The sequence below is a fragment of the Seriola aureovittata genome, chromosome 2 (assembly GCF_021018895.1).
Source record: "Seriola aureovittata isolate HTS-2021-v1 ecotype China chromosome 2, ASM2101889v1, whole genome shotgun sequence".
NCBI lineage: Eukaryota > Metazoa > Chordata > Actinopteri > Carangiformes > Carangidae > Seriola > Seriola aureovittata.
The window spans coordinates 6703408-6730090 of record NC_079365.1 but is presented as its reverse complement, the minus strand read 5'-3'; the positions used below and the strand labels follow the sequence as shown (position 1 = coordinate 6730090).

Below are 26683 nucleotides of genomic sequence, written 5' to 3'. Positions count from 1 at the left end.
ATCCATAAGAAGATATATTTATGGTTTTAAGAACCAAAAACTATCACAGTGTAGTTTTACATCTCCTCTCTCAGGCTTCTCTCTGGATCTCTCGTAACAACAGATTGGTGAGCCAATCAGAAGAAAGGAAGCTCTGAGCTTCTCTTCAAACTGGCTGCCTGTTTTCTGAGTGTTTGAATAAAAACATAGCAGATTTCAGGTAAACAAATCCTACAAGGTTGGATGGTGGGTCCAGGTGGGCAGGGCTTGAGGAATGGTTGAGTGTGACATCACAAAGTTACAGAAGTCCTGACAGTTTGTTTTAAGGCTCAGTTTCAGGCTGCGTGCATTTCTGTGTGGACTGAGCGCTTTGATACTTTCACAGTATCAACAGAGAACCTAGACCTGCTTTATAATCAAAAAGCCATGGAAATCTCACTTTATACAATATGGGACCTTTGACAAAAACGAGGAGCTCACTTGGTTTCAATGAGGATGTCACCATTGGTAGGGTCCAGTACTGCATTGCAAATTAGCTCCTGTGTCACAGGGATGGACTTGTTCATGGACACGCAGAGATCTGACAGGTAATCAAGAAACCTGGGTACAGATCACAAAACATGAAATATTTATATAGACTATGCATGGCCAGTTTCAGATTATACGACAGTCTGAAGTCAGGTAAGTAAAGTAAAGGTTAAAAAAAGTACTTGGAAATACTAATGTGCACTCCACTTCTCTAACACTATGTGAAGGCCTCCTTTATTCAACCTTCTGGATCAGCCTGATTCACATATCATTGAAAACACTTGACAAGACAGCAGAATCACACACCAACTGCAAATAGCCTGCCACGCCAAGGTCAGTCACAAGCAGCTACACTTGTACCCCTCTGCACAAATTTGAATATATTTACATAGATTTAAATTCCTTAGGAGATGTTATACAAACACATCTGACCCAAACTGACAACCGCCCGTTTTATGATACCAGAAGGGGCCTGTCCCGTCATGTGAGCCTCACCTCGGCTCCCGGTTCTTCCTCACTAGAGTGACAAATGTGTCTATCTCTGCAGCAGTGATGTGTTTCTCCAGCAGCTTCCGGTTGTTGTGTAGCAGAGCTGTTATTGTGTCCTCTGCTAACACGTCATATCCTATCTGCTTCTGCATGAAGCGGAATTGTTTGGCTATGTATTCCTGTAATAAAACAGAAAGAAGACGGAAAATAGTTACTACAAAGAAAAACTCATTAAAAGTCAGGGTCAGAGTGGTGCTGTTGTGTCCACCCACCTGGTTCTTCCTGTAATCCTGCTGGGAATGGCGCAGCACTCTGTAGCACAGCCTGCAAATATGTCTAAAAGGAGCATGGCGCTGGTCTCCAAGTTCTTCCAATCGAAGCATGGGGCCATCGCCACTATCTGTGAAGGGGGCTTGCAGAAGTTTGAAAATCTGCAATGGAAATGGAAAATTTTAACCCCCAAAATGTGGTTAAACACAAACTTGAACAGTTACAGTCTCCGGGAGTTTAAAACCAACCTGTTTAAGGATATTCTGCTCTCTCATGAGTTTCTGTCTTTCTCTGTTGGGTTTGTTAACCATGATCTCCAAAACATCCTGCCCACTGTTGGGGATGTCCACCACAAAGAAAACTAGATCTTCAAGAAGCTTTGTCACAAACCTGGAGAAGTGCACAAGTCAAAACATCTCGGTAAAACATTACAGAGTACTTCAATAACAGAAATTCAGCAGCTCTTTCAGTGATTTTCCTTCCATTAGATATTTACAAAGAAATATATACAATTAACATGAAACACTATATACAAAACAAATAATCATTAAGAATTAAAAAAGTCTGCTGTGGATATTTCCCCCTACATACCTCCTTTCATTTTGTGTTATGGTACCCTTTTCCAGCTTGCCAGCAATAGATGCCAACACTTTACTTGCATCATTAGCAAAGTCTAAATCACGCACTTCTGCTGGCGGCACTGGTACGATGGCGAAGGCTTCCTTGTCTTCTTTTACTGCCGATGTTCCAATCTGGAAAAATCAATAGTTTTTAGTGTTCAGAGAACCTTGGCTGTGCTACACATCTTGACCCGGTCATCGGCTACTCACCCGTAACATAACAGGTTTCTCCTCCTCCTTGTCGATGGGGTTGTTGGTGCTGTGGACCCACGTGTTAGTGCACAAGTGTCTTAGCCTGACGTAGGAGCTCCTAGAAGTAACAGTGGAAAGTGTCTGAGATCGCAGAACAATAAAATCAAGCTGGAGCAGGACAATTGTCAAAGCACGAATGGCCATCAACAGCCACTGGTCTCATCAAAGTGTCTTTTCTGATGGGAAACTACTTTGGACTTGTTTAAACTTTTGGCTACTGGACATGGCTCAGAGTCTACGTTATCATTTACTGAGAAACGGATTTCTTCCTTTTTCAAATAATTTGGTCAGATAACCAGAGCTTTGTCTTAGCACAATTTACACCTGTGTTTGTGGGGAAGTAATCAGGAGACAAGTGAAAGAAGGCTCAGATGAACTCTTTTCATTTCCTCTAAAAATATTAACTTTAGCACAGAACACGTCTCACAGTCTGTTGGTCCAGTTGCTAAGACATTTGAAGATATTTATGTTCCCAAGGGAATAAAACATTTCAATTTTAATGATTCTATGACATTTTGTCTCTATTGTCATAGTTAAAATATACTGATGTGGGGCGTCGTGTAGCGTAGTGGTTTAAGCAGGCGCCCCATGTGTAGAGGCTACAGTCCTCGCTGCAGTTGGCCCCGGTTCGAATCCCGCATCGGACGGCCTTTCACTGCATGTCATTCCCCCTCTCTCTGCCTCCCCGTTTCCTGTCCCTCTCCACTGTGCTGTCCATTAAAGGCATAAAAGCCCCAAAAAATATACTTTAAAAAAAATATACTGATGTGCATAAAAAGTTGAACTAAAGGAAAGAAGGAAACTTTCATTTATATATATATATATATTTTTTTATTACTTTATTACCAGCAGCAGTAGTAGTGTCAGTATGTGTTTTGATGAGGTTGAGGATGATATAATTTAACCAACTTCATAACGTTCACTTGATTTGCATTTACATACATGAAAGTGGCAGATTATAATAACACAACCTGTCATCCACCACCAATTCTTAAGGCCTCATAAATGATGATAAAATTCTCATAAATCAACACCTCTGTGAAACAACGTCAGCACAAACAGAAGATTATGTGCGTCATAAAGACAGGACTTATGGCACATTGTAGATATGATACAGGTGAATAAAGTGGTACATCAGTGTATATTAGTGTATCCGTTTCTCTCAGAAGTAACAAGTGAAGTATGTAGTTATGTAAACAAACTGCCTGGGTAGGGAAGACACTGCTTAAAATGGCCATCATCAGCAGAGTGAGTGGCATGACTACAGATTAGCCAGCAGTGACCTGTACAGTATCATCTCTCCATTTAACACTAAAAATTTACACGTAGTAAAGTCTGAGCCAATTACGTCCGTCCTTCATTCTCAAAGCATCCGGCCTGCTCCGTGTGTGTGTGTGTGTGTGTGTGTGTGTGTGTGTGTGTGTGTGTGTGTGTGTGTGAGCAGGTGTGTATTGCTTGTCAGGCCCTCAGCACAGACATCAGACAGTAGCCATATTCATGGCAGGTATTACATAACTGCCCACTAAAGCTAACAGGCTTACCTTTGTGTACCAGTTCTTCCAGGCATTAATTAGTGCCCTGGCTAAAGTCTGATGGATGGGGTTATTTCAGGTAGGAGTGGGAGGGGCTAGCAGCAGTAGCCTGCAGCTTACAGGCACGCACCTGACGATATGACACAATAGGGGCTTTGACACGAGGGGTAGAGGTTCTGTTCTTATCTGATGTGCAGTGACAGGGACAAATACGCTATTGTAATTTTAGAACTTACTTTCCCTCTCACACAATACTGTCAACAAGAATAAAGGAACAAATCAGAGGCTTATTATAGAGTGAACCTGAAAGTATACAGCAGGGACACGGGTAAGCCAACGCAGCGTTACAAAGACCCTGCTTTTACCCGCAAGTCTATGAAATATCATATAATTAAGTACGTAGTGGGAGCACTGAGCGGATTTCCTGATAAAGCATTTGTCTACTAGATGATGTGTGAAGACATACGCATTGTTTACACATCTGGTTCAAGGATTTTCTATCCATGTCTCTTTACTACAATGGTTTCCTGTCTCATGCCATGCAGGGACTTTCCTTGGCTCATGTTTGTACCATCTCACTGTGACCAGCACGAGGAAATTCACATTAACACACAAGACAATCTCGCCGTCTTCTCTCTCCTGCTATTTGTGGTTCTCGACATCAGAGACCAAAGGTTTTGTCCATAGTTGCAAAACAGACTCTCAGAAAATCCCTACCTACTGATGTTCCAAATTCCCCTTCAGCTCTACACATGAGTCAAAACTTTACCATTGCCACTGTTTGATTTGTGATAGTCTTGACATCACTGTGGTCTGTCAGATTAGACAATGTGGTGGTGAGTTATTTGTCATTCCACCCATTTGCCCCCAATTGGAAAATATTACTTGATGTTATTTTTCCATTAAAGAGCAGAAACAAGTTTCCCTTTGAGGGGTCACTGACACTTTCCTGCTGTCTCTTTGCACACTGATGGTTCAGGTATTTATCAGCCTTGAGCATTGTACACACACACAAACCACTACGTGCAGTTGTAGTAGAATGATTGTGATCATGTTTGTCACATAGGTCACGTACTTCCTCTGTGATATCTGAATATTATGTGGGAGTTAGGAGTTCCATATGCATGGTTGTGTTTACGTGTATTATACCTGGGCACCATAGAGTCCCCGCCTCTCAGTGTGGTGGGATCCAGCTCAAAGATGGAGGATATATCCATGCCGTCGGGAACTGGCACCAGGGTGTACATGATTTTCTCCTGCGGAGCTCGCAGACGACCACGCAGTGCTTCATTATCTGCATCCAGCTGCAGCAGGAAAAAACGCGCAGTGAGAGGGTGCAGAGCACTGGCTACATACAGTGAATGAATCGAGACCAGTGATAGATACATTATTGATCCCAAACCATGATGAGGCAGGGGGGTATGCACTACCAGCCCCCACTTATCAGTTCTTCCTCCTGACTCATATTATACAAATCAGAGCTCAACTTCAGTCATCACTACAGACCATTGGGCCTTGTTAGCACATAGTTGAAAACTACAACTGCACACAAAAGCTCAGATTAGGTTGGTATTGGTTTGTACAACACTGCCACCTAGTGGTGATTTATTGTGAGGCATGGATCAGCTGAGGTGATTGCATGGTGGCACCCTGTGGTAATCTACCGTTACTAAAAGAGGTCACACGCAACCAAAATGAAAGTTAGTTAAGTTATTGGAAATTGAGGGTGACAATAGATAAAGTGGACAATAAAGCAGCAGACACAAGAAGACAATGACAGGCGCTTGGGCTAGTTTACTGCAGCCAAATAAAGATTACATGATGGTACCTGGAAATTAAAGGGTGTGAAGTCCACCACCTAGAGCAGAAAGCAAAGATCCACCACAGAAGAGAACAGATTAGATCGATAGCGTGACAATGCTACACACTCAGATGGAAGAAGATCAGACTGACTTACCGAGGACCGCTGCTCAGCATTCTCCTCCTCAAAGTCTGGGTTCACCTGGGAAACACACCCACATGTTACATATCTAACATCCCTGTACGACTACACCTCATGGCTCTAGACCAACCCTGTCAGAGTATTCAGCTGATTTAAACTAAAAGTCATGCTGCTATGTCAGACACATATGAGAGCCCATGAACTGTATGCACGAGTCAGGAATTATATCGATATCAGATAAGAAGGTGAGAGAAGTTGACACACACCTCACCCATCTCGGCAGCCAAGTAACACCCTGTGGCCAAGTGTTTAAACCTGAACAGGCTGTTCCAGTAGCCTGCACCTCCCCTACATGGGTCATGGTGGACCACCTGGTAGTGATATAAGACATGGAAAAGAAGCCATGAATTAATCCTGGCTTGCATTAACTATACTTAGAAAAAGCACGATGGCATAAACTTCAAAAACATAATTAGGGTTTATCTGAAGAACATGTTGTGCTAACCTCTACTTCCCACAGTGCTTTGCTGCTGGTGGCAGAGGTGGCAGACTGCCGGCCGGTGGTTCTAAGGAAAACATACTGCTTCTTCCTGTGATCGTCACACGTGAGGAACTTCTCCTGCTCTGCATGGAACAACCGCACTACGTCACCCTGCAATTACACACACACACACAAAGAAACCTATGTTTCACAACGTATGTTTTTACCATCTTTAACGTGTTTTCATTTTTTTAATGTCTTTGTAGCCAGTTAATTAAGGTATATGCAAATATATGTGAAAATTGTATGTTATAAATTGATGTTCTATAAAAATATGAGGGTACCTACCCCTTTGAGTATTGTTTCTTTGTTGTCACTCCATTTCATGAACAGAACAACTTTCCAACTCGTGTTGCAATTTACAGAATTAACCTGATAGACAGAGGAGACAGAAAAAAAACGAAAGATTAAGAAATGTCATTTCACCTTTGATTTTTGAATGCCCTGTCAACAATGTACGCTGTTAAACCAACATTTTATCTTCCACTTTAATGAAGCAAGTGTGCAACCCATCCGTTGTCTTATTTACTGTACAGCCCTGTAAGTGTTCATGTACCTCATTGCATCCTGGATTGTCAACCAGCTGGTGGCTGCTGGCATGTAGAGGCTGTCCCGCATTCACAGGGTTAAGAACCACTTTATCTCCAATCACCACCTGCAGGTGGAATAAATATAAACTTTTACATTTACACACTTTTATCCAAAGCCACTTATCAGTGAGGGACATCACTAAAGCTTCAGTGCAGTAGGAGACCTCGGTGGAACTACTAAGCACTTCATCCATTTAGTACACACATCTCTTCAAACTTGCCTATTCTGTTTAACTCCAACACTAGCATTCAATACAATCATTTATTTTATGCAATTATATTTATTGTAATTTATTTTGTATTGTATGTATTGTACTTGCTATTTCATTTCTATTGCTGTGCCATCATTATTATTATTATTACTAAAAATAAGTGCAAGGAGATCAACTAAAGGGGTACAAGTGCTATTTAAGCATGTTAGTGTGAACAACATAACAACATCATAAGTGTCCTTCCAATTAACATTTAAATACAGACTCATCCAGTGAAATACTGCTGCTCTAAAGGGAAACTGTGGTGGATTGAGCACTACATTTAAATTCCAACAGGTAAGTATGTCACTTCCCAAGATATCAGCCATCATTCTTCAAAACTGCTATTACCTTTCCTCACAAGATGAACATAACATGAAGGTGTGGGAGATCTGGGAACACTGGATCATGCTAGTCTCTAGATGGACACTAGGGGGAGTAGTGGACCATATTGTGTGCGAATAACTGGCTCAGACAGAATCATTGACAGTGTTGCCCTGACCCTGAGCATCATGCACCAACCACAAACAAATATGTGGCGGTCTAAGCAGCAACAATGAATAAATATTTATTAGCGCTTGCTCACACCGCTGTATGCACAACATTTTAAGATGAACTCTTCAAGAGATCCACAGTGTACAGGCAAGAATCTCAAGTATATTACTTTTGGATGTGAGGAGCAGTTTGGAGTCAGCCATAATCTTAATCTCGTATTGGCTTCAAATACAAGCAACACAAGCCAAATTCTACTCTTCGTAATTATTCCAGCTAAGAAACAGTGCACACTTGGACCTTGGGGGAAAATCTTCATGTTTTCACAAAGTCATTACACAGCCTATTGCCTCTCTACTACCTCTGCCTTTGACCCAGACACTGGTCACAGAATCATTCGGTCACCAAGCTCTGCACTGGGGCTGCCACTTATTCCTTAATAGTTAAGACGGATCCAACGCAGATGGCAAGTTTTCCGATGGCAATTGATAAAATATAACCTCATTTGCCACTTAGCCAACTTAAACTCTGTCAATTTACATTAGCCACAAGCACAAACTGCAGCATGATGAGCAGAGGTTATGCATATCTTACTCAATAAAGATCCTTAATTTATTCTTATTAATTATCAATCAGCACAAACCTCTTATGAGCCTATACTTTGCTACAACTGATATGAGGGTCTTCATCCTCATGCCTTAGTTACCAAATATTATCTATGAAACTGACCCTGCAATCTGCAAGGAAACTCATGATGCAAACACATCGTTCAGGCTTTTTAATAATTCAATACACGGAAATTCTAGATACCCAGTCATGTTTTGTGCATGTGTTTTATATTCTCTTGCCTTGTTGGGCAGGTAATACAACATGTGCCAAATGAATTCAAGCATCTCAAAATACACAGTTGACACTGTGAATGCACTGTATCTTATCTATCTGTACTTAAAAGGACAGTTCAAGAGGGCTTACTTGAGGTTTACACAACATAAGGAAGGGCAAACTGTAGCCTGAGTTGGTGCCCATTATTATTATTTGTCTCATTTATATTTCATCTTAAATTCACCTCGTCTTATAAAACCAAGCTATATGCCAGTCCATGTGACTTCTGTTTTCAAACCCTGTTGAAAGTCTAAAAATACATGCTTAATTTCTCCTGAAGAGCACAATTAATTTGAATCCCACAACACCCCGCTCTACCCACACTGTCTCCCAGGGATCGCAGCTTGTAGAAGGGCTGGATGTAGAACCAAGATCCCTCGTTTCCCGCCGAGTCCAGAGTAACTCTCATGGCATTTTTCTCCAACAGCGCAGGTAGGCGCTTGTTCACTGTCAGGTATTTGTTGCTTTTCAAGTGCAGCAACTGTTGGCAAAACAAGAGTTTGACTTACATGGTTACAAAGGCACACAGCCACTATCAGTGACATAATGCTGACAGTGGAAAGAGTTACAGTGACTCAAATAAACAAAGACAGAAATATGTCACAGGCTGGCACAGCAGGACCCAAGGGAACACTTCAGTGAAAATATGCATCCCTGGAACTGTTTGGTATCTTTATGTCTTCTCTAAATTATTCAAGTACTCGAAACTTTCTATCTAAATGCTTCTCATGACCTCTGCTGTTCACCCATTTAATCAACAGTCCCCAGACATGTCCAAAATAATCTATTACCAACTTTCCTGTAATCATATAAGCTCTAAAGATTTTTGAGGCCCACAGTTTACCTAACTTAATGCTCAACTTCATCCTACAACATGATATATCTTGTTAAAACCAGTGAGTTTAGACAGCAGAGTAGACTTCATGAAGCTTATACAGTATCTTATGGATTAAGACCACCTTTGCAAAGACATTCTCTTAAATATATGTGTAAAGTTATTTCCTACAGTTAGACAGGAACCAATTAAAGTTCACTTTATTACTGGAATGACAGTCCATTGCAACTTGAACTTTCTACAGAATATGTGCCATTATCCTGGTGCAGGTCACATTGCAGGAATGCATGACCATTCTCGGTTTCAGATGATCTAATACCTGTGTGCAAACCATTCCTGTGATCAATGACCAAAACAAGATAAGCTCATAGCACACCTTTGTGCTGTAGCAATTATTTAAAACTGACTCATTAAAACGGAATTGCAGTCAGTATTATCAAGCACACAGTGTCATACATGGTGTTAAATACTGCAACAGTTCTGTTAACCACAGCACCTTATCTCACGGGTTCCTTAACGCACCTGAATGACATTTCCATACTGGATGACTGTTCCCAGCAGCTTGCGGTTTTCAGACTCATTCTGCTTCTTCTCCAGGTCAGCGGCATGCTAACACAGAAAAAGGCACAGAGATGCTCCAGAAAGCAATCATACAGCATAGTATGTGTTTCCACATACTAATTATTTAATATCTCTGGAAAGAATGGTATTAGTTTTACATGGAGTTTGGTAAGGAGGACTGTGTCAGTGGTGCTGTTGCCTCCAGGTTTTGCCGCCTTCCAGAACTGTTTCTGTGCTGAGTATCTGTTCATAGGACACAGTTTGAAAAGGCAGTCTGTGGAAAGGAGACAAGAAGAGAGAAGTCAAAATCCAAACCTCATCATATAATATTAATGCTTATTTCTACAGAGCCCATCTTAAAGGAGCTATTTGTAAGTTTTGCTATTGCTACATAACCATTGTTAGCATTAGCAGCTGTTTACTTTTCAGTACAGAAGAAATATTATGAGTTCAGCATCAAATTACTCCTTTATTCCTCCACACCAAGAGCTGTCTCCAGAGGTGGAAAGCTTCTATTGTTTTGCTTCCATTTCTATCACATCTTTTCGTCTACTGAAGTTAGCATGCTAACCAGCTAGCCCTGGCACAGTCAGCACATCTCATAGCTTTCTGATACCGAGTCACTGTAACGTCCAGGCTGCTCTGAAAAAGTAGCTCTGCTCAGATGGCATATTACTATTTTTGTCTTGTTGTCAGTAATGGCTGAAGCTCTCAGCAAGACTGGAAAGTAAACAGCTGCTAATGCTAATGCTGGCTATGTAGTAATAGCAAGACTTATATATGGCTCATATAGAGGTGCAGCTCAAAAGACCAAATCCAAAATTTGGGAAAACAGAAAATTGGAAAACAGATATAAAAATCATGTTAACACTTAGACTTTGTCACTTTTAACTACCGCTAGAAGGCCACTAGTTTTACCTCAACTGTAACAAAATGAGAACTTTTATAAGAGTAAAACAGTAAAACAAATTCTGATGAAAACAAAACTGGGCAAGCCTTGATTAGCTAGTTAACCTGAAGCTTCAGGCAATAATAGTACTCAACCTGCCACTCGTCAGGCTCTACATAATCCACTTTGTCCAATATTATATCAATATTAGTGATGGCACTGATTATACTTTTGTTGTACAATATTTATTATTTTTATAAATCATCAGCAGGCTGTATGGCTTACAGTGTTGGTCAGATAGTTGGTCGGTTCTGACAACTACTGGCCAGATTGCCTTGAAATTTACTATATTGTATATCCATCTACCTGCTCACTATTAGGTAAAAATTTCCATCTGCACACAAGAAACTAAAATCCAATGGAAATGCTGCTTTTAAATTTACTACAAAAAGCTCAATCATTCTCCGTACAGGGTATTCTGTGGGCGTTCCTCTAGTGCTTACTTCCTCCAAAATTTTGTGGGAAACATTATTCTTCTCTGCCCTACAATGAGAATATATGATATGAAATGGTGCAGATCTGGTTGCAGCAGCGTCAGAGATCAGAAGCGTGGAATACCAAACAAGCAGAGGAGTCAGCTTTCCTCCAGGGGCCCCAAAAGAATCTTGGTCCAAGGAGCTAAATTGGACAAGAGTATTTTTTTTCCCTTTTTCATGCTAAACTTATTTCTGTTCCTACTAACTAGTCAGTTTGCAAACATGTAAATGTATTAATGTTGATTCTTAATCATGATTTAATGTTATTATACTATTTATAAATGACAAAACATATTAATACAAAATAATTATAGAGATAAGAGAAGATTAACAATGGCAACATCACTGATGAAACTTGGCATCTCAACAACACAAACAAAAACTTTGTGGGTTAACAACGGCAGCTACTGGGCCAGCTGATATTCACTGTTGATGCACAGACATACTACACACAGTCAGTCCAGACTTCCTGCCAAAACCACACACCTCATTTCACACATATAACACATATCTGCCAGAAGCCCTTTTTGGGGCTCTACATTATCTGTTTCAACGGGAAGAGAACGATGCAGATGGAATCAGGGCTACTAAAAATCACTAGACAGGATATGAATATGTTTCATTAATTCGTATTCAGCAGCTTCATATACACACACAGTGTAGGTATATGTTAACTGGAACATGGGACCTTATGGGCCATAACCAGGGTAAAAATAGTCACTTTGGCATCGTCTGTCAAAAATGTAGCCAACACAAGAGTGTCCAGGGATTAGACCTCAAGGGGCACAGGGTGAAAGAAGGAGGACAAGAAAAGAGGAGCCCAAGGTCTTATGGAGAAAATGGGGCACTGGGAGAACATCTGCCTGGCAGCAATGAGCAAATGGGGTTAAGGAGAAAAGAAGACAATAAATAAGCCAAAAATAAATAGGGGAATGAGGTATTTGGGGTATGAGTGTACACCACTGACCAGGGGAAAAAGGATGAGGGGGAAATGTAGCTTAATGAATTATTTGTTGAATAGCACAGAGAATAAATGTTCATAATATTTTTACAACTATGGCTATAAATTTATTTTATGGCTCATCCAATTTAATAAAAATACAAATAAAAACACACACGATCCAGCAGGGGAAACACATAAATGTCACCAATAACAACTATGCTGCTGTGCTGAGTTATCTCTCACTGTTACTGCGCAACAGTGACAAATACAATTTTGTCTTTTGCTCTCATTCATTTTTTTTCCTATGTGTAGTCTACAATATTTTGACTGTGTATTGTTGCTCAAAAAACCTCTGACACCATTTCACTAATGGTGCATATTTAATTAATTAACTGAGCAGCTAGAAGGTAGCAAAGGGCTGTGACTGAGTGCAGTGCACTATACTCACTGTCCTTCATTTTATTTATGTGTGAAAATGATGCCATATATATACTGACTTGAAAAATGTCCACCATGGAGTGGAGAAAGTAGCTTCAACAACATGTGGACTACTTTCTACTTAGAATCCCACAGTATATTGTGTCACATTTTAAAGAGGTGGATATTACAGCTGAGTGAGACTCACCTGTCAGTTATGAGTGTTTATTGTACAGGTAGTGATAAATGAATTAAATAAAGGTAGATAAATAAAGATATAAATGAATATAAAACAATATAATAATATATTGTTGTATTTTCTGTTTCAGATGTTTTTGTTGTAAATAATACATGACTATATTATTGTGTTTTATGTTTCAGGTATAAGTGATGCTGCCACTAAACAGCAGTTCTAAGTTTTATTTCTCACATGCCAAAGTACAATGTACAGTAAGCGAAACAGTGACATGAGGGTTGGACTCGGCAGCAAGGCAGACTTTGCAATTATGCAAAAAAGAAAAAAAAATTCTCAATGTTCTGAAAAATATTTTCAAGCTTCCACCCGAGCCTGACCCTTTCAAGCTTGCAGACGGCAGGTGCGTTGTTTTGTACATACCCACCTCCTGTTCTGCCATTGGTCACAACCACTCTATCCTGTGTCAGTCAGTGGCTTGTTGTTGTAATCTGCTTCCTCACTTGTAAGTCACTTTGGATAAAAAGCGTCTGCCAAATGTGAATGTAAATGTACTGACTGGCTCCCATGCTTCTCAGTTACTTCCCCTATGAAACAAAACACCAGCCTCATGGTAGATGGTTTTTTCACACCTGATTTACTTTCCATTTCCTTCTTCACTAAGTTTGTGATGAAAAACTTCTACTCAGCCACGCTCTGATTTCTTTATAAGACCTAACTACTCATTAGCAATGAGGTGTAGACAACAGTTGACAGACATGGTTCTTGTAAGACTCCTGTTTATACATGTCCTAAGATGATTTGTTACTGACTGCAACTTCTTTGTTTTTCTTTTTCTTTTAACTGTGAAAAAGATTTTGAAATCTCTGTAAACAACAGAGCTATCTACATGACTTAGAGCAGAGATTTGTTTATTTATTCAATTTTGTAGTTTGGATGAACTGTACCGTTAATCAGTCCCAAATACAAATAAAGCTGAAAACTTCAAAGAGTTTTCATCTTCACGATGCTGATGTATTCATAGCTGGCTTTGTTAACTGGGTCCAGTCTGAAACAATGTATGAAGCTGTGATGTGAAGTTTACTCCTAAGCATCTCTGACAAACTTTATCAGCAAGGAATTACTAAGAACAAACATATTTTTATATAAAAAGCATGTAGTCCATTGTCTGGAAGACAGGGAAGCTCATTTTGGTTTTCCACCTGATAGACAGACAGTGATTTGTTTTGGTTGATATAAGAATAGGTTGCACCTCAGTAATTTGTGTCATCTTGAAAAACCTGCTAATTGTGAAAAATGTATATATATTTAATCTTTTGAATTTTGTTTGCCAGCTGGAGCAGTAATTCTGAGTGATACTATTATTTTGTATTATCAAATTTATGACAGATTTATGTACATTTACTTACTGGGTGACCTCATTTAAAGGCCACTTCACCAAAATTAAAAACTTGGTTTTAGGATTTCTGCCACCACCACAGTGCAACACACCACATTAAAATATTTAGCAAAAATCTACTAGAGACAACGTCCAGGTAACCCTGGATAATCCACAGAACACAGTGGCAACAGTTTTCATTGGAACTACTTTATACCAAAGAAATTATCCCTATTTTATATTTTATGAGCCTTTAATGATTAATTGAATATTGCTTAAATAAAAAGCTTTAATTTTCCATCCCTTTGCACAAAACAATCCCTGCAATTCTCACACAATACAGTGCGTACAGAGTCACGCACACAACAAGATGCGCAGCACATAGCACCAACACAAGTGACAATCTGTAAGCTTGGCTAACAAGGTATCTGTGAACCCAGAGCTGTATCACTGCCAAGATTCAATACACATTACATCATTTCATTTATCAGATTTAGATGCTGTGCTACAGTACAGTACAATACAGACTTTTTAAATAGCTTAAGTGTGCTATTAATACTCAACAGGGACGTTAGGATTTAGTCCCGGTACACTTTGCCTCTGTCTAACACTGGTATTAATAAGAGGGGAGAGTCTACAACCTTACAATACCTTTAAATCTTTATTATACCGACCTGACTCTTGTACACATCTAAACATGCCATTATATGTAATGTGAAAACTATGTTTTTAAATAAAAGAATCTTCAAAATTAAAGAAAAGTGAAACATGTGGCACGATGCAGTTTTAATTATTTATTGCTGCCTACTTTAGATGGTCTACTTTTGCTATTGCAATTGTGAATTATATGCTAGGTCAGTTTGGCCAGTGTCACTCTGCTGTTACTGCAGTTCTGTGGTGTTAAACCGCAGCTTTGAATATAATTTGAATAGCTCGGTTAGAAACTGACAAGTGAAGTTGTTTCTTTGCATCCTCAACTGGAAAGGCGGTGGCTTGTTTAAATCCATAAAATACAGTTACCTATCTGTTAACCACTCAGTTTATACACCACTTGCTGGCACAGGAGAGTGGCACAAACACTGCTGAATGCAAAGCTAGTACAGCATGTAGCATAACAGCATATAACACAATGAATAAACCTGTAATTGGACTGTTAGAGCATCAGTTGTGGTAGAGAATATGTATATATATATATATATATATATATATATATATATATATATATAAAATCAAAAAATAATGACTTAGATGAAAATTTACTCTCTCGCCTTATCTGCTAATTGGTGCTAATTGGTTTCACTGGAAAAAAGGCAGAGTCACAATTACATACCTTTACTACAGTGAGCCAGTTATATAAAATATACACAAACTACTGTGAACATCTAATGGAAAAAGGGTTGATAGCCGTAGTATTGTAATGACAATTACATTATTAAAACAAAATGCAAATGTTACCGTCATATGTCTGCTGTTTACAAAGAAACATGAGGCAACTTACAAAGGTTCACGAAGCCAAATCCCCTGTGTTTGAGCATCGGTCAAAAAAAAATCTGAATTATTTAGTTTGTCTATAGTAGAACAGTCAGCAAATGCAAACACAGAAGAAGAGTGACAGATGTGAAAGAGCATGTGACAAACCTACACAGCATGTAGAGGGTTGGCAAATACCACGCAGCACACACAGAGGTCATCTTATAGGGAGGCCATTAACTCTTTCTTAAATTAGCCATTCATACAGTGGGCACAATGTCTACTATCATTGTAAACTGAATTATATCAAATTCAAATTTACAATTTTAGGCCTTAAGTCATTCATTTGTCTTATTATTATATCCATATAGATATAAATAAATAGAATCTGCACACTTGTTTTTGTCCATCACTTATAATTGGTGAATTACATCTAACACGCCCCTCTCTTAATGCAGGTTTCAGCTCAGGATGTAATGTTTACTTTGTGTGTGTCATAAACACACAATCCACTCTTGGTGGTAACTCTCGAGTTACCACTATAATTGAAGCGGCTTGAGCACTTCTGGGTTGATATGTGAAATACACCCTTGTATGAACCCTAATAGGACCCGCCTTTGCCGTGGAGTGTGCAATGGTGACTCAGTTACTTAAGAGGTAAAGACACTGTTCCACAGTGCTATACCTTCAAGTTGCTCCTGTTTTAATTTGTTTTAAACTGTGGCTTCTGTGAGGCAGACCATCACTTTGACTGGAGAAAGGGATTCTTCTTACTTTACATGATGAACTCACTCTGACATTGTTGAATAAGCCTTTATTGGTCATGCCTTTATCAAACTCCAGCAGGGCACACTGTGCTGTTCAAACATCAAGGTTGTCTCTTGGTCTGGCAGACATGTAAGAGTTGTTTCAGTTCAGAAAAATCCATGTAAAATAATCCTGCTTCTGATAAACAGCCACACACTGCACCTGCTGTGAAACAACTAATGCATAATTACTGGAACTGCAAAATCATATCAACAAGGCGCACCCAGACGCACTGTCCAATAAACAATGTTGGATAGAGAACAATCAATAGAACAACTGCCACACTGCAAATCACTATTTCTATTCTTATAAAATCAGAAGCACCTGTGCTATTTAATGTGATGCAGTACAATGGCTCTGCAACCAACAAAAGCTTGCATAAATTATAGCTATTACTCAGACTTGGACTTATTATTTCTCTATTGACTCAACTCTGTGGTACTTTTTGAGGCCATATTTTGTGGTGCTATTGTATTGGACCACAATACATTGAAAGTGTGTTAGAATACACTGTGATCCAATAAAAACACTAGAAAACGACATTTTATACCCTAAAATTAAAAAGAAATTACCATTCAGTTCAGCATGTTTCTGCTATAGTCTCAGCAACAGCTCAAAACTTACATTTCAAAAAGGTTGTTTTTGCTATCCTCCCCTTCACCTACTGTATGCTAAGGCAGTGTCTACATGGGATAGTCTCCATCCATCATGTCTTTATACCTGTATAAAATCTACTGGCTGATGATGTTTACCTGCATCTACACACCTCAAAAAGAGTCACATGTACAGTAAATTTCAGGAGTCACAATATGGAACAGAAGATGGACAGAAGAAGAAGTGCCTAAAAAATTCTTGCTTTTTTCTTGAGATACACTAAACAGTCTTGAGAGCACCTCTTTCGGACTGTTGAAAATGTTTAAATGAAACATTCTTTCAATAGCTGGTCTCATTTCAGAGGCATACAACGGTGACCCTCTGTACAACTTGTATAATAGTTTAGTTTAGGGCTGAACAATTAATTGAAATATTATAGAAATCGCAATATGGTGCAATATCCAAATTGCAGGAGCTGCAATTTTTTTGATAAAGGTACTTGTTTGGTACAAGACCCAACAAAAATTACTCCATTATCATTTTTATATTTTTTTGTCAGTGAAAACTAAATGCAAAAATTAGCATTCCCACTAAAATCTTGACTCGTCGCTATCGCATAATCTTCCAAAATAATTGCAGTATGATCTTTGCTGCATATCGTTCAGCCGTAGTTTAAATAGTTAGAGAAGCTGAAACAAATCAACTACACAAATGCTCCTGGTCTTCACAAAAAAAGATATTGTATTTTAAGCCACATGGCTGCTAGCTATTCTGTGTTGTCATCATGTTAACATCATGTTCATGCTGCAGGTTAAAGCCTGTTATTAGATGTTAAGATTTAGTGGCAGGTTGCAGTCATGGGGCTGGTGCTTAACTCCACCTGACAGAAACCTTTCATCCTGAGATCCAGCAACACATGTCTAGAAGGTAGAAGGGTATTACTTGTTTCTGGACAACATGACTGTGAGTTTTTCTAGACTAGAAGAGATATATCAATCTAAAAAGGTCTGCCCTCTGTGGGCCATAAAATAAAACTTCCTCCTTTATTGAAAGCAGTTAAAATGTAAACACACAGTAGGGGGGCTCTGCTGTTTCTTGCTGCGGGGTACAAAAGCTGTTTTACATCTGTATTTCATTACAGGGTTCTAATGATAACATTTTCAGATTCTCAGTTCTGATCACTTGTTATTAAAGATTTATCCTGATCAATGCATTGCATTGGTGTTGATATATATCCCACTGATATAAACAAACTATGTTAGAGACCATGCTGTCAAAAAATGGCTTCTCTTCTCTTTATTGGCCTTCTTAAACCAAATAGCCAATTGACTTTGCTACAGTTATCTGAATTTTCAGTCATAAATGGCTTCATACTGCAGAGTTCTGATTCAGAGATTCAAGTCAGGTTGTGACTAAAATTAAGTAATGTTCACGTTTATGGATGGTAAACGAATCATAGAGAATACAGTCATCTACAGCTACAGTGAGTCCCCCTCTAACTGTGTTTGTGTTCGTGTGTGTGTGTGTGTGTGTGTGCTTCATCCTCTTCCTGCTTATCATCACTCAAGGATGACACAACAGAGCATCAATTATGTCAGTGACAGGGAAATGTTAGATAAGGTCGTACGAGGCTTCCCATATATAAAAACGCTCAATTGAATTTAATCAATTTGGAAGGAACACTGTTCCAAGTAGATGGATCTGACATTGGCAATTGCGTCATTTCACTCTTAATTCATTTACTAAAGACCTCGCTAAGGAACCTGCCAGCAGACCTGGCAGCCAATGTGAAAATACACTTAGCTACACTTGTTGGCCTCTGGTTAGATGATAGTCCATTTCTGTAGTGACACGCTCATGTTAGAATTTGTCATAAAAAATCCTGCTGGTCGTATGATGGTGTGTCTTAGGCCTTTTGTTACCATTGAGCATATCTGAATGCAACAACACCCGTAGACACGGTTGCTAACCAGGTGATCATAACTACAGTCAAACTTTTTTCAAACAGATGCTACAAACCACACAATAGAACCATCACCATCTCAACATGCTTTCAGGAACGCAAGAGTGACTTTATTTTAATCCAGCCTCTGAATTTAAACTGAGTAAAAGCACCTTTTGATGGAGGGTGGAGGAGGTTTAAAATATGCAAGCACTTAGCACTGCTGAACCAACAACTTTGAACCAGCATGAAGGAAATCCTCAACAGAGCATTTCAAACAACTTCTTAACAAAAAGTGCCTCAAAGAATTCAGGCTGTTCTGAAGGCAAAAGGAGACTCTTACCCAATACAGCCACTTACTCCACATCTTTTAAATAAATGGCTTTTTAGTAAAGATCTAACAGCAAAAGGAGAGAATTACAAATTCACATGTACTCATTCAACACAAACTATGTTCCAAACAACCTAAAAGAGAATCATTTAACCAACATTTATTAAGCAAAAAATTAAGAAACACAATAAGCTCGGCCAAAAAACTAAGTAAACAAAACAAAGTGCAAGACATACAGCTGCATACTGCAAAGAGTCACACAAGCCAGTACCTATCCTCTCTACCTGGGTAGCCATGGTTTGGATCATTTTTTATCAAATACTAATGCAATACTTGTATTATGTTCCTATAGCAGAAAATAATGTCACTGATCTACAGTATGTCTGCCTTATCTGGTCTTGCACATTTATGCAGCATTTCTTTATATGTGGCCAAAGCTTTATTTAACCAGAAAAAACATCACTGAGATTAAACATATCCTTTTCAAAAGTATCTTAGCAGCAATAGGCAGCAATAGGCAGCAATGGCCACAACTAGCAGCAGCAGACACTTGCTGCACATCAAGGGGATCAAACATTGTACTTTCAAACAAGTGATCTTGAGGCCTTACCTCTGAATTTCTTGGGTGGGTTGTTGAGGTCCCCTGTGTCTGGTTGTACCACACAACGGTCATCCACAAGCCTGGGGAGACAGCCATTATCATGATGAGTCAAATATTGATGACACATGCAACTTAAATAGACCTTAAACCCAAAACAATGACAATGATATTACCACCATAACCCCATCATGATGAAGGTAATAATTTAGCTAATAGAAACCGACACCCAATCTGCATTATTTTGCCAACTAATGCAGCTTGTGTACCCAAAATCCCAAACTGCCTCAAACTGTCTAAAGTCTAATACAATCATCTGCTTTTTATTAAGAAATTGTAAGTTCTGTATTGATTTTCTATCAGTGTCCAATTCCAGACATTTAAACAGACATAACTCAGGCACTTTGACATGCCGTGGTAGCAAAATCACAGGTGTAATTAATTACATTATTTAAATGTGCCAGTTCCAGGGTCCAGTCATTGTGAATCTCTCCTCTCACTCACTGCCTGGCTAACTGTAACGATTAAATGGAACAGAGCCACCGTTAACAGTATTAGTAACATCTGTGCTTTTCCTGCTGCGTGAAAAAGGCCGACTGACACATAGAAGCTGTTTGATTTAATCAGAGATGTCAGGTCATTTGAAACACATGAATTGCATGATAAAGACATATCTCATTGTACTGACAGCAAACATCACGCTGGAGACACAGGGAGAATCTTGTGCTCAGGCCTGAGTTCAAAGTGTTGGTCTAATATCATGCAGCCAAAACTGTGTAAATCTCTTCAACCAGAGAGTACAATCCACCACGCTTAAAAAAAGGCAATGATAACATAGCTAGCTGAGGCTTAAAATGAGCAGAACAAACACAACAAATTATTAATCACGGAGAATTATGAAGGGAAATATTTGGTGTACAGCAGCTATCAACCAAGGAAATGAGAGAATAACAACATAGATTTCTGAACTGGGGCACTAGTGATAGATTGTACTATCATTTTACCAAGAGGGGAACCACGGCCTATTCTGAAGAATGCATCACCTGTGCTGCCTCATTATACTCTGGTGTAGCACTTTTACTCCAACTTGTCATGCAATGTTTCCAAACAACGTTCACAGGATGTTGGTGAAACTTTTTTGAACTTGGTAGCATATATAATACACAGGAAATCTAGGGAAACCCCAGGGAATACTATGAGATAGTAGATCAGCACAAACACAAAGCGTCAGTAGGATGCTCTGGCTGGTCCAGTCAGTTGCATCTTTTTATAGCTCATGCAGTATACACTGCACCGCATGAGCACTGTCATGATGAGGGAAGAAAGCACATGGTGTGAGATTCTCTTCCACAGGAATTAAGAGCCATAGCCTTGATCACACTGATGCACTGATGGGCCAAGTTCCAATAAGACCAGGAGTTTCAAGGGTCATTGTTATCCAAGGTCAAGGAAAGACCTCCTCTTGCATTATGGGAGACGGCTTCATGCCTGTAACCCAGCCTCCTAGCAAGATGTTGCTGTCAAGCTGCCACCCTCTCTGAGCTAGCAGTGGTCCAGGTGGTTTCAGGCATCTGTCAGGGGTCACATTCAGTATACCGACAGCAAACACCTAATACAATACAATAATGCTATTTATAGTTACGTCCTCTAAGCTCTTCTCCTGTGTGTGCGTGTGTGTGTGTGAGATGGTAAATTTGACAAATGAGCTCTGCCAGGCCGCCAGTCTTCAAAGCTGTGCACACATTTGTTGCCATGGTGGGTGACGTAGAACACTAAACTGTGAAAGCATGGTTTCTGAGAGGTGGCAAGAAGGAGGGCTCGGCACGGCCTCTGGTGACTGGCAAATAGAATAGTGACACGGCAAGAGGAGGAAGATTGCAGCAATTAAAAAGGAGAGGACAACACAGATTGCTGTGCTCATTTCCACAGTGGGATAAAAAAAACAAAAAAAAACACCCCGGGGTAGAAAATAGAAGGGAAGCAGAGGAGAGAAACAGGCGTGATGCAAAAGAATGTCAGATATGCTGGATAAGGACATTCACATCAACGCTCTCTTCACCCTCACCCTCTCTTCCTCTTTGTCTTCTTTTGGCCTTTTGTTATTTATTTGACTGTCAACTGTACGTCAAGATTTGAGCACATAATGAGATGCATTTTTAACTCGTTGCCTACGATTAGGGAGGAGGAAAGACGTCAAGTGCTTAAATAAATGGTGTTCAGCATGTAGCATGAAGAGACAGGGTAATTTGAAGTCAGAATTACAGAATATCAAGGAAATATAAGGAGAGAAATTCTACTGGACCTACCACTTCTCAAATAAGACTACCTTTGTCTTAAAATTCATAACATGTGGCAGACACTGTTATTAAAATTGACTCACAACACTACTCTACATGCATAAGAGAAAACCCATCTGATTAAGAGGAAATTTACATTTGACTGCAATCAGTCATCCCGTTGACTGACTGACCATAGACCATTTAAGAGGTACATACCTGTATATCCCTGAGTCACTGTCTTTGAGACTGGACAAACAAGCCTCATCTGATTCTCTTGTACAGGCTTCTATTTAAAAGAGTTAAGGCAGGGGAAAGCATACCCCATATATGGAGCTGTATTGTACCCACTATGCTTTTCTTACTGTAAAATACATTAAAAGGGGCTCTGTAAGTTTTCTTTGCCACCAAACGTGGTTTCTTGCCAGGAGTGGCCATTGTTGCGTTTACAAGACAAGCAACGAAACTTAAAGGAGCTATTTGTAAGTTTTGCTATCGCTGCATAGCCAACAGTAGCATTAACAGCTGTTTACTTACCAGTCTTGCCAAGTGCTGCAGCCATTGTTGCATTTACAAGACAAGGCGTTAGAATACGCCCTCTGAGCAGCGCCCCTTCTTCAGGGGAGCCTGGACGTAACAGTGACTCGGCATCAGAAAGTGACGAGATGGGCCGATCAGGCCAGGGCTAGCTGGTTAGCATACTAACTTCAGTAGAAGAAGTGATAGAAAGAGAAGCAAAACAACAGAAGCGTTCCAGTCTCCAGCCTCGCTGCGTTTACAAGAAAAGATATTATAATACGCCATCTGCTACTTCTTCAAGTCAGATTGGAGGCTACCATGACTCGCCATCAGAAAGTGTGGAGACAGACCGGGGCTAGCTGGTTAGCGTGCTAACTTCAGTAGAAAAAAAGACAGCTTAGAAACAAGAATTAACATTGGGGCTGCTTTTCAATGCTGGAGACTCTTGGTGAGTAAAGGACTTAAGTTTGATGTTGAACCCGCAACATTTCTTCTAGACTCATAACAGCTGTTAATGCTAATGCTAGCTATATAGCAACAGCAAAATTTACAAATAGCTCCTTAAAAAATACAAGATAGTGTTAAGCGGTCAAGTTCAGTCAGTTTTATTTATGTAGCCCAGATTCACAAATTGTACAACCTATACAACAGAGGACACCCTCTGTCCTTATACCCTCAAAAGCAATGTGTGAAATAATGCAACAAAATTACAACAATGCCAATTAGTTGTGCTTATTATTGTGGGAAAAACTAAATCTTGAGTTCACGGTAACCACTGACAAAGGCTTAACAATGCTAGTAATGAAGAGAAAATGGAGACGATAGTCCAGATTCATTTCATGGGGGGTGGATTTTGGTGACTGTGTTTGCAGAGCTAATCTTCCATTTACCTCTCTAGATCAACCTTTACTTCGGGTGCATCTCTGCCTCTGTATAACCCGACTTAGTTTACCTACATTGTTCAAATTAAGTTATTTTTTTAAAGACCTAGTTTCCTGTTTCACTGAAATCAGGTGACTTATTATTTACCATAAATGTGGAGAAACAAAGGAGTGATGCTAACGTTGATGGTAACTGCCACCAACCAAACAGATGCATTACATCCATCCACTATATGAATCCATCCATTATACTACCCCATTTGTTCAACCATCTCATTGGCTTAAAACAGCAACCATATAAATCATTACATGTGTTACTGTGTTTTTTGGTAGCCTGTTCTGAGTTATAGTTGTGTATTCTATTGTACCATAGGAAAATATTGTCTGAGGCTCCATCTATCTACCAACCTCACCTGGGATTGTTCAACAGGAGGCAGATGGGAAAGTGGATGTAGTGAAAAGGTCATGAAAACCCTCATACAAAAAGCAGACTTACCCTAAAGTGCTGATAAATCCACTGGTGGAGCCCTCTGCATAGAGGGAACAAATGTCCCCAATATGGAGGAAACTAGACATCTTGTCCGACATGGTTGCTCAGGGTTGACTACACCTGTAAAAGATGGATAACACAGGTCATTAAAGCATCATAAAGCAGGGCCCAATCGAATCATTATAGATTATCTGAAACAATCACAGATGATTCACCAGACACTTTGACATATTCTTTATACCATAAAAGTCACTGTGCTGAACATTGGCTTTTTGCGGAATATATCTTTTAATGGCTTGTCAATAACTGTTAGCTGTGATCATACATGAGAACTATTACTTTTATGATAATGACTTCGCTATTGCTGGACTTTGTCGTCATTTGGTTCCAGACCATTTTTTTTTGCCCATCCTCAAAGCACCTCCTACTGAGAGATCATGAATAAAATTTATAGGATGAATTTGAAAGACACAAATACCACCAATGGGTAAGGATGTTAAACTGCTTAACTTTACAGCTTATGCAAGTGATAACAAAGAAAAGCTGTTAGCTGTGTGAAGCCAGTTTTGAATTAAGGTCACCATTCTTTAGTCTGTTACCAGGTAGAGAGCATATGTAAGCCTGGGTGACAGGAGCCAATACCACTTATAGAGGTCAGGTGATCTATGTGGTCCGTCCCTTTTCTGTTGACATAGATGTTGTTCTCACCCAAACTCAATGTTACCATCATTGGATAAACTCACAGTATTTAACTTTGCAGCATCAAAAGACAATGAGAAAATTATAAAGTATGGCATGTTCAATTAGACATACCTTTACTTCTATAGCCAAATACTGATTGGTGCCTATGATGGGTAAATTTTCCCAGACTCAGATGACCTACACAACTCCATACAACTGAGAAACATACACTATAAAGTTTTTAGTTTGCGTTATTCTGCAGAGACTAATGGCAGAATATTTAAAGTAATTTGAACGTTTTGTGACGTATTTTAACTATTTTCTGAAATCTAAACGGGACACAAACATTTCGTCTTGCAAAATTAAATGACATGTCGTCTCATTTTTTCCTCTCCTTTTTTTCTTATCGCACGAGCTACAGCAAAACAGCAACAAATGAGCGCGTGGGCTACTTCCTTGACAGGGATGCTTGCAGCTCTGTGACAAAATGAACAATACAGACAGATAAGGACTTTACCTGGCAGAAATGAAAGAAGGCGTCACAGACAGACAGAGAGAGTGAGAGAAAGATATGTGTGGAGAAGTGGGTCAGCACAGGATAATTTCCACAGCGCTATCCTCGGTTAAGTCCATGGTAGTCAAACTCCAGGTAAGAGCAGGCTGAGCGGCGTTATCTCTGACAGCTGAATGCGTCCTCGGCAACAATCCGCTTCTTACCTCCTCCACATGTCACTGAGGGAACGCCCCTTTTGTGCTATTTATACTGCAGCAGAGCTCTCTGGGTAATGTAGTTCTTTAGGCGTTTAAACTGCCGTGGGGTTGTCATAATGTGAAACTGAAACTCCAGTTCAAAGAAACAGTATTTTCATGACAGTAAAATACAACATTTTTGGTTCATTAATTATTATTATTACTATGGTTATGATTATGATTATGATTGTGATTATGGTTATGATTATGATTATGTACTTTCTTCAACTGTTACATTTAATTGCATTTAATACCTTTATCATCAATGATCAATGTATTTGCAAGTGGCTGAAATAATTAAATAATATTCTTCATTTTTATTTGACTCATCAATCATCTGCTGCTTGTCTGTCTACTCCTATGTACAAATAGCTGCTTCAGATATGTCAAATGTTGTGGACTGTTTTGAACATGAATGATTAAATCCATCTGACTGGAGGTTTTTGTCAATGTCTACATTATTTGATGTATATAATGTCAAAAACAGAAGCACGCACACTGCCTCACAAAGAGGGGGTCTTGCTGTGCGTGTCAAAGTGTGAAAGGACATGAGATAAAGACATCAGTTGTGTGTGCAGTCTCCTGTCAGAAACACTGACTCCGCTACTGGCAGTCAGGTACCTGGGTTTGTAATGATGACACACATTTGGAGTCTGTTTATGTGATGCCATGTTTGTATATATGTTTTTTCTTTTTCTTTTACTTTACTTTTAAATATTACCAGGTCTTTAAACCATATTCGCATAGACAGATAACATCCTGTGGTTTTGGCCCATGGACCATCGAGTTTCCAAGTTTGTAACAAAAACTTTGGAAATCTTAGTCTCACAACTTTGAGTGATCTGGTTTATAGGCAGTTGACCCATTAAAATCACAGTGTGACATTTTCAGTTACGGGAATTGGAACAAACTCTTCCATACACTGAACTATTCAGAAGCATCGTACGGTACAAAACTCACCAATAACTTGGCATAAAATAGAGAATAGGCAGACCATCCTAACAATGATCCTGGTAATTCCTCCAAAAAAGTGAAGAAGCACACTTTCAATTTCTCCATTAAAGCCCACATGCAGTAGATGGTTATTTGATATGTGTAAAAGCTTGATTATTCATACTTAATTGCAATGTGAATGAGAGACGGAGAGACAGGAAGAGAATGAGCACTTTCATCCCTAAAATGGGCCCAGTGGCATCAACCACTGATGAGCTGTTAATTTGGTTT

At 39.4% G+C, this 26683-nt stretch overlaps 1 protein-coding gene across 11 annotated transcripts in view; it reads right to left on the bottom strand.

The window, feature by feature from the left end:
• The window catches only part of itpr1b (inositol 1,4,5-trisphosphate receptor, type 1b), an 87656-nt gene extending 62244 nt beyond the window's left edge, over positions 1-25412 (bottom strand). For 7 of the 11 annotated variants that reach the window (XM_056397848.1, XM_056397865.1, XM_056397873.1 and 4 more), the window contains exons 1-19: positions 25227-25404; positions 24035-24148; positions 19875-19945; positions 9923-10038; positions 9726-9812; positions 8691-8849; positions 6710-6808; positions 6442-6525; positions 6118-6264; positions 5879-5983; positions 5628-5672; positions 5499-5528; positions 4820-4974; positions 2097-2196; positions 1858-2018; positions 1515-1656; positions 1269-1427; positions 1003-1175; positions 460-579 (exon numbers count right to left, since the gene is read on the bottom strand). In XM_056397848.1, coding sequence (XP_056253823.1) covers positions 460-579; positions 1003-1175; positions 1269-1427; positions 1515-1656; positions 1858-2018; positions 2097-2196; positions 4820-4974; positions 5499-5528; positions 5628-5672; positions 5879-5983; positions 6118-6264; positions 6442-6525; positions 6710-6808; positions 8691-8849; positions 9726-9812; positions 9923-10038; positions 19875-19945; positions 24035-24126 — 2045 coding nt within the window. In that variant the 5' untranslated portion in view covers positions 24127-24148; positions 25227-25404. Of the gene's footprint in view, positions 1-459; positions 580-1002; positions 1176-1268; positions 1428-1514; positions 1657-1857; positions 2019-2096; positions 2197-4819; positions 4975-5498; positions 5529-5627; positions 5673-5878; positions 5984-6117; positions 6265-6441; positions 6526-6709; positions 6809-8690; positions 8850-9725; positions 9813-9922; positions 10039-19874; positions 19946-24034; positions 24149-25226 lie in introns of all 11 variants that reach the window. The other 4 variants (XM_056397858.1, XM_056397882.1, XM_056397912.1 and 1 more) reach the window with 2 other exon arrangements.
• Positions 25413-26683: the final 1271 nt, after the last annotated feature.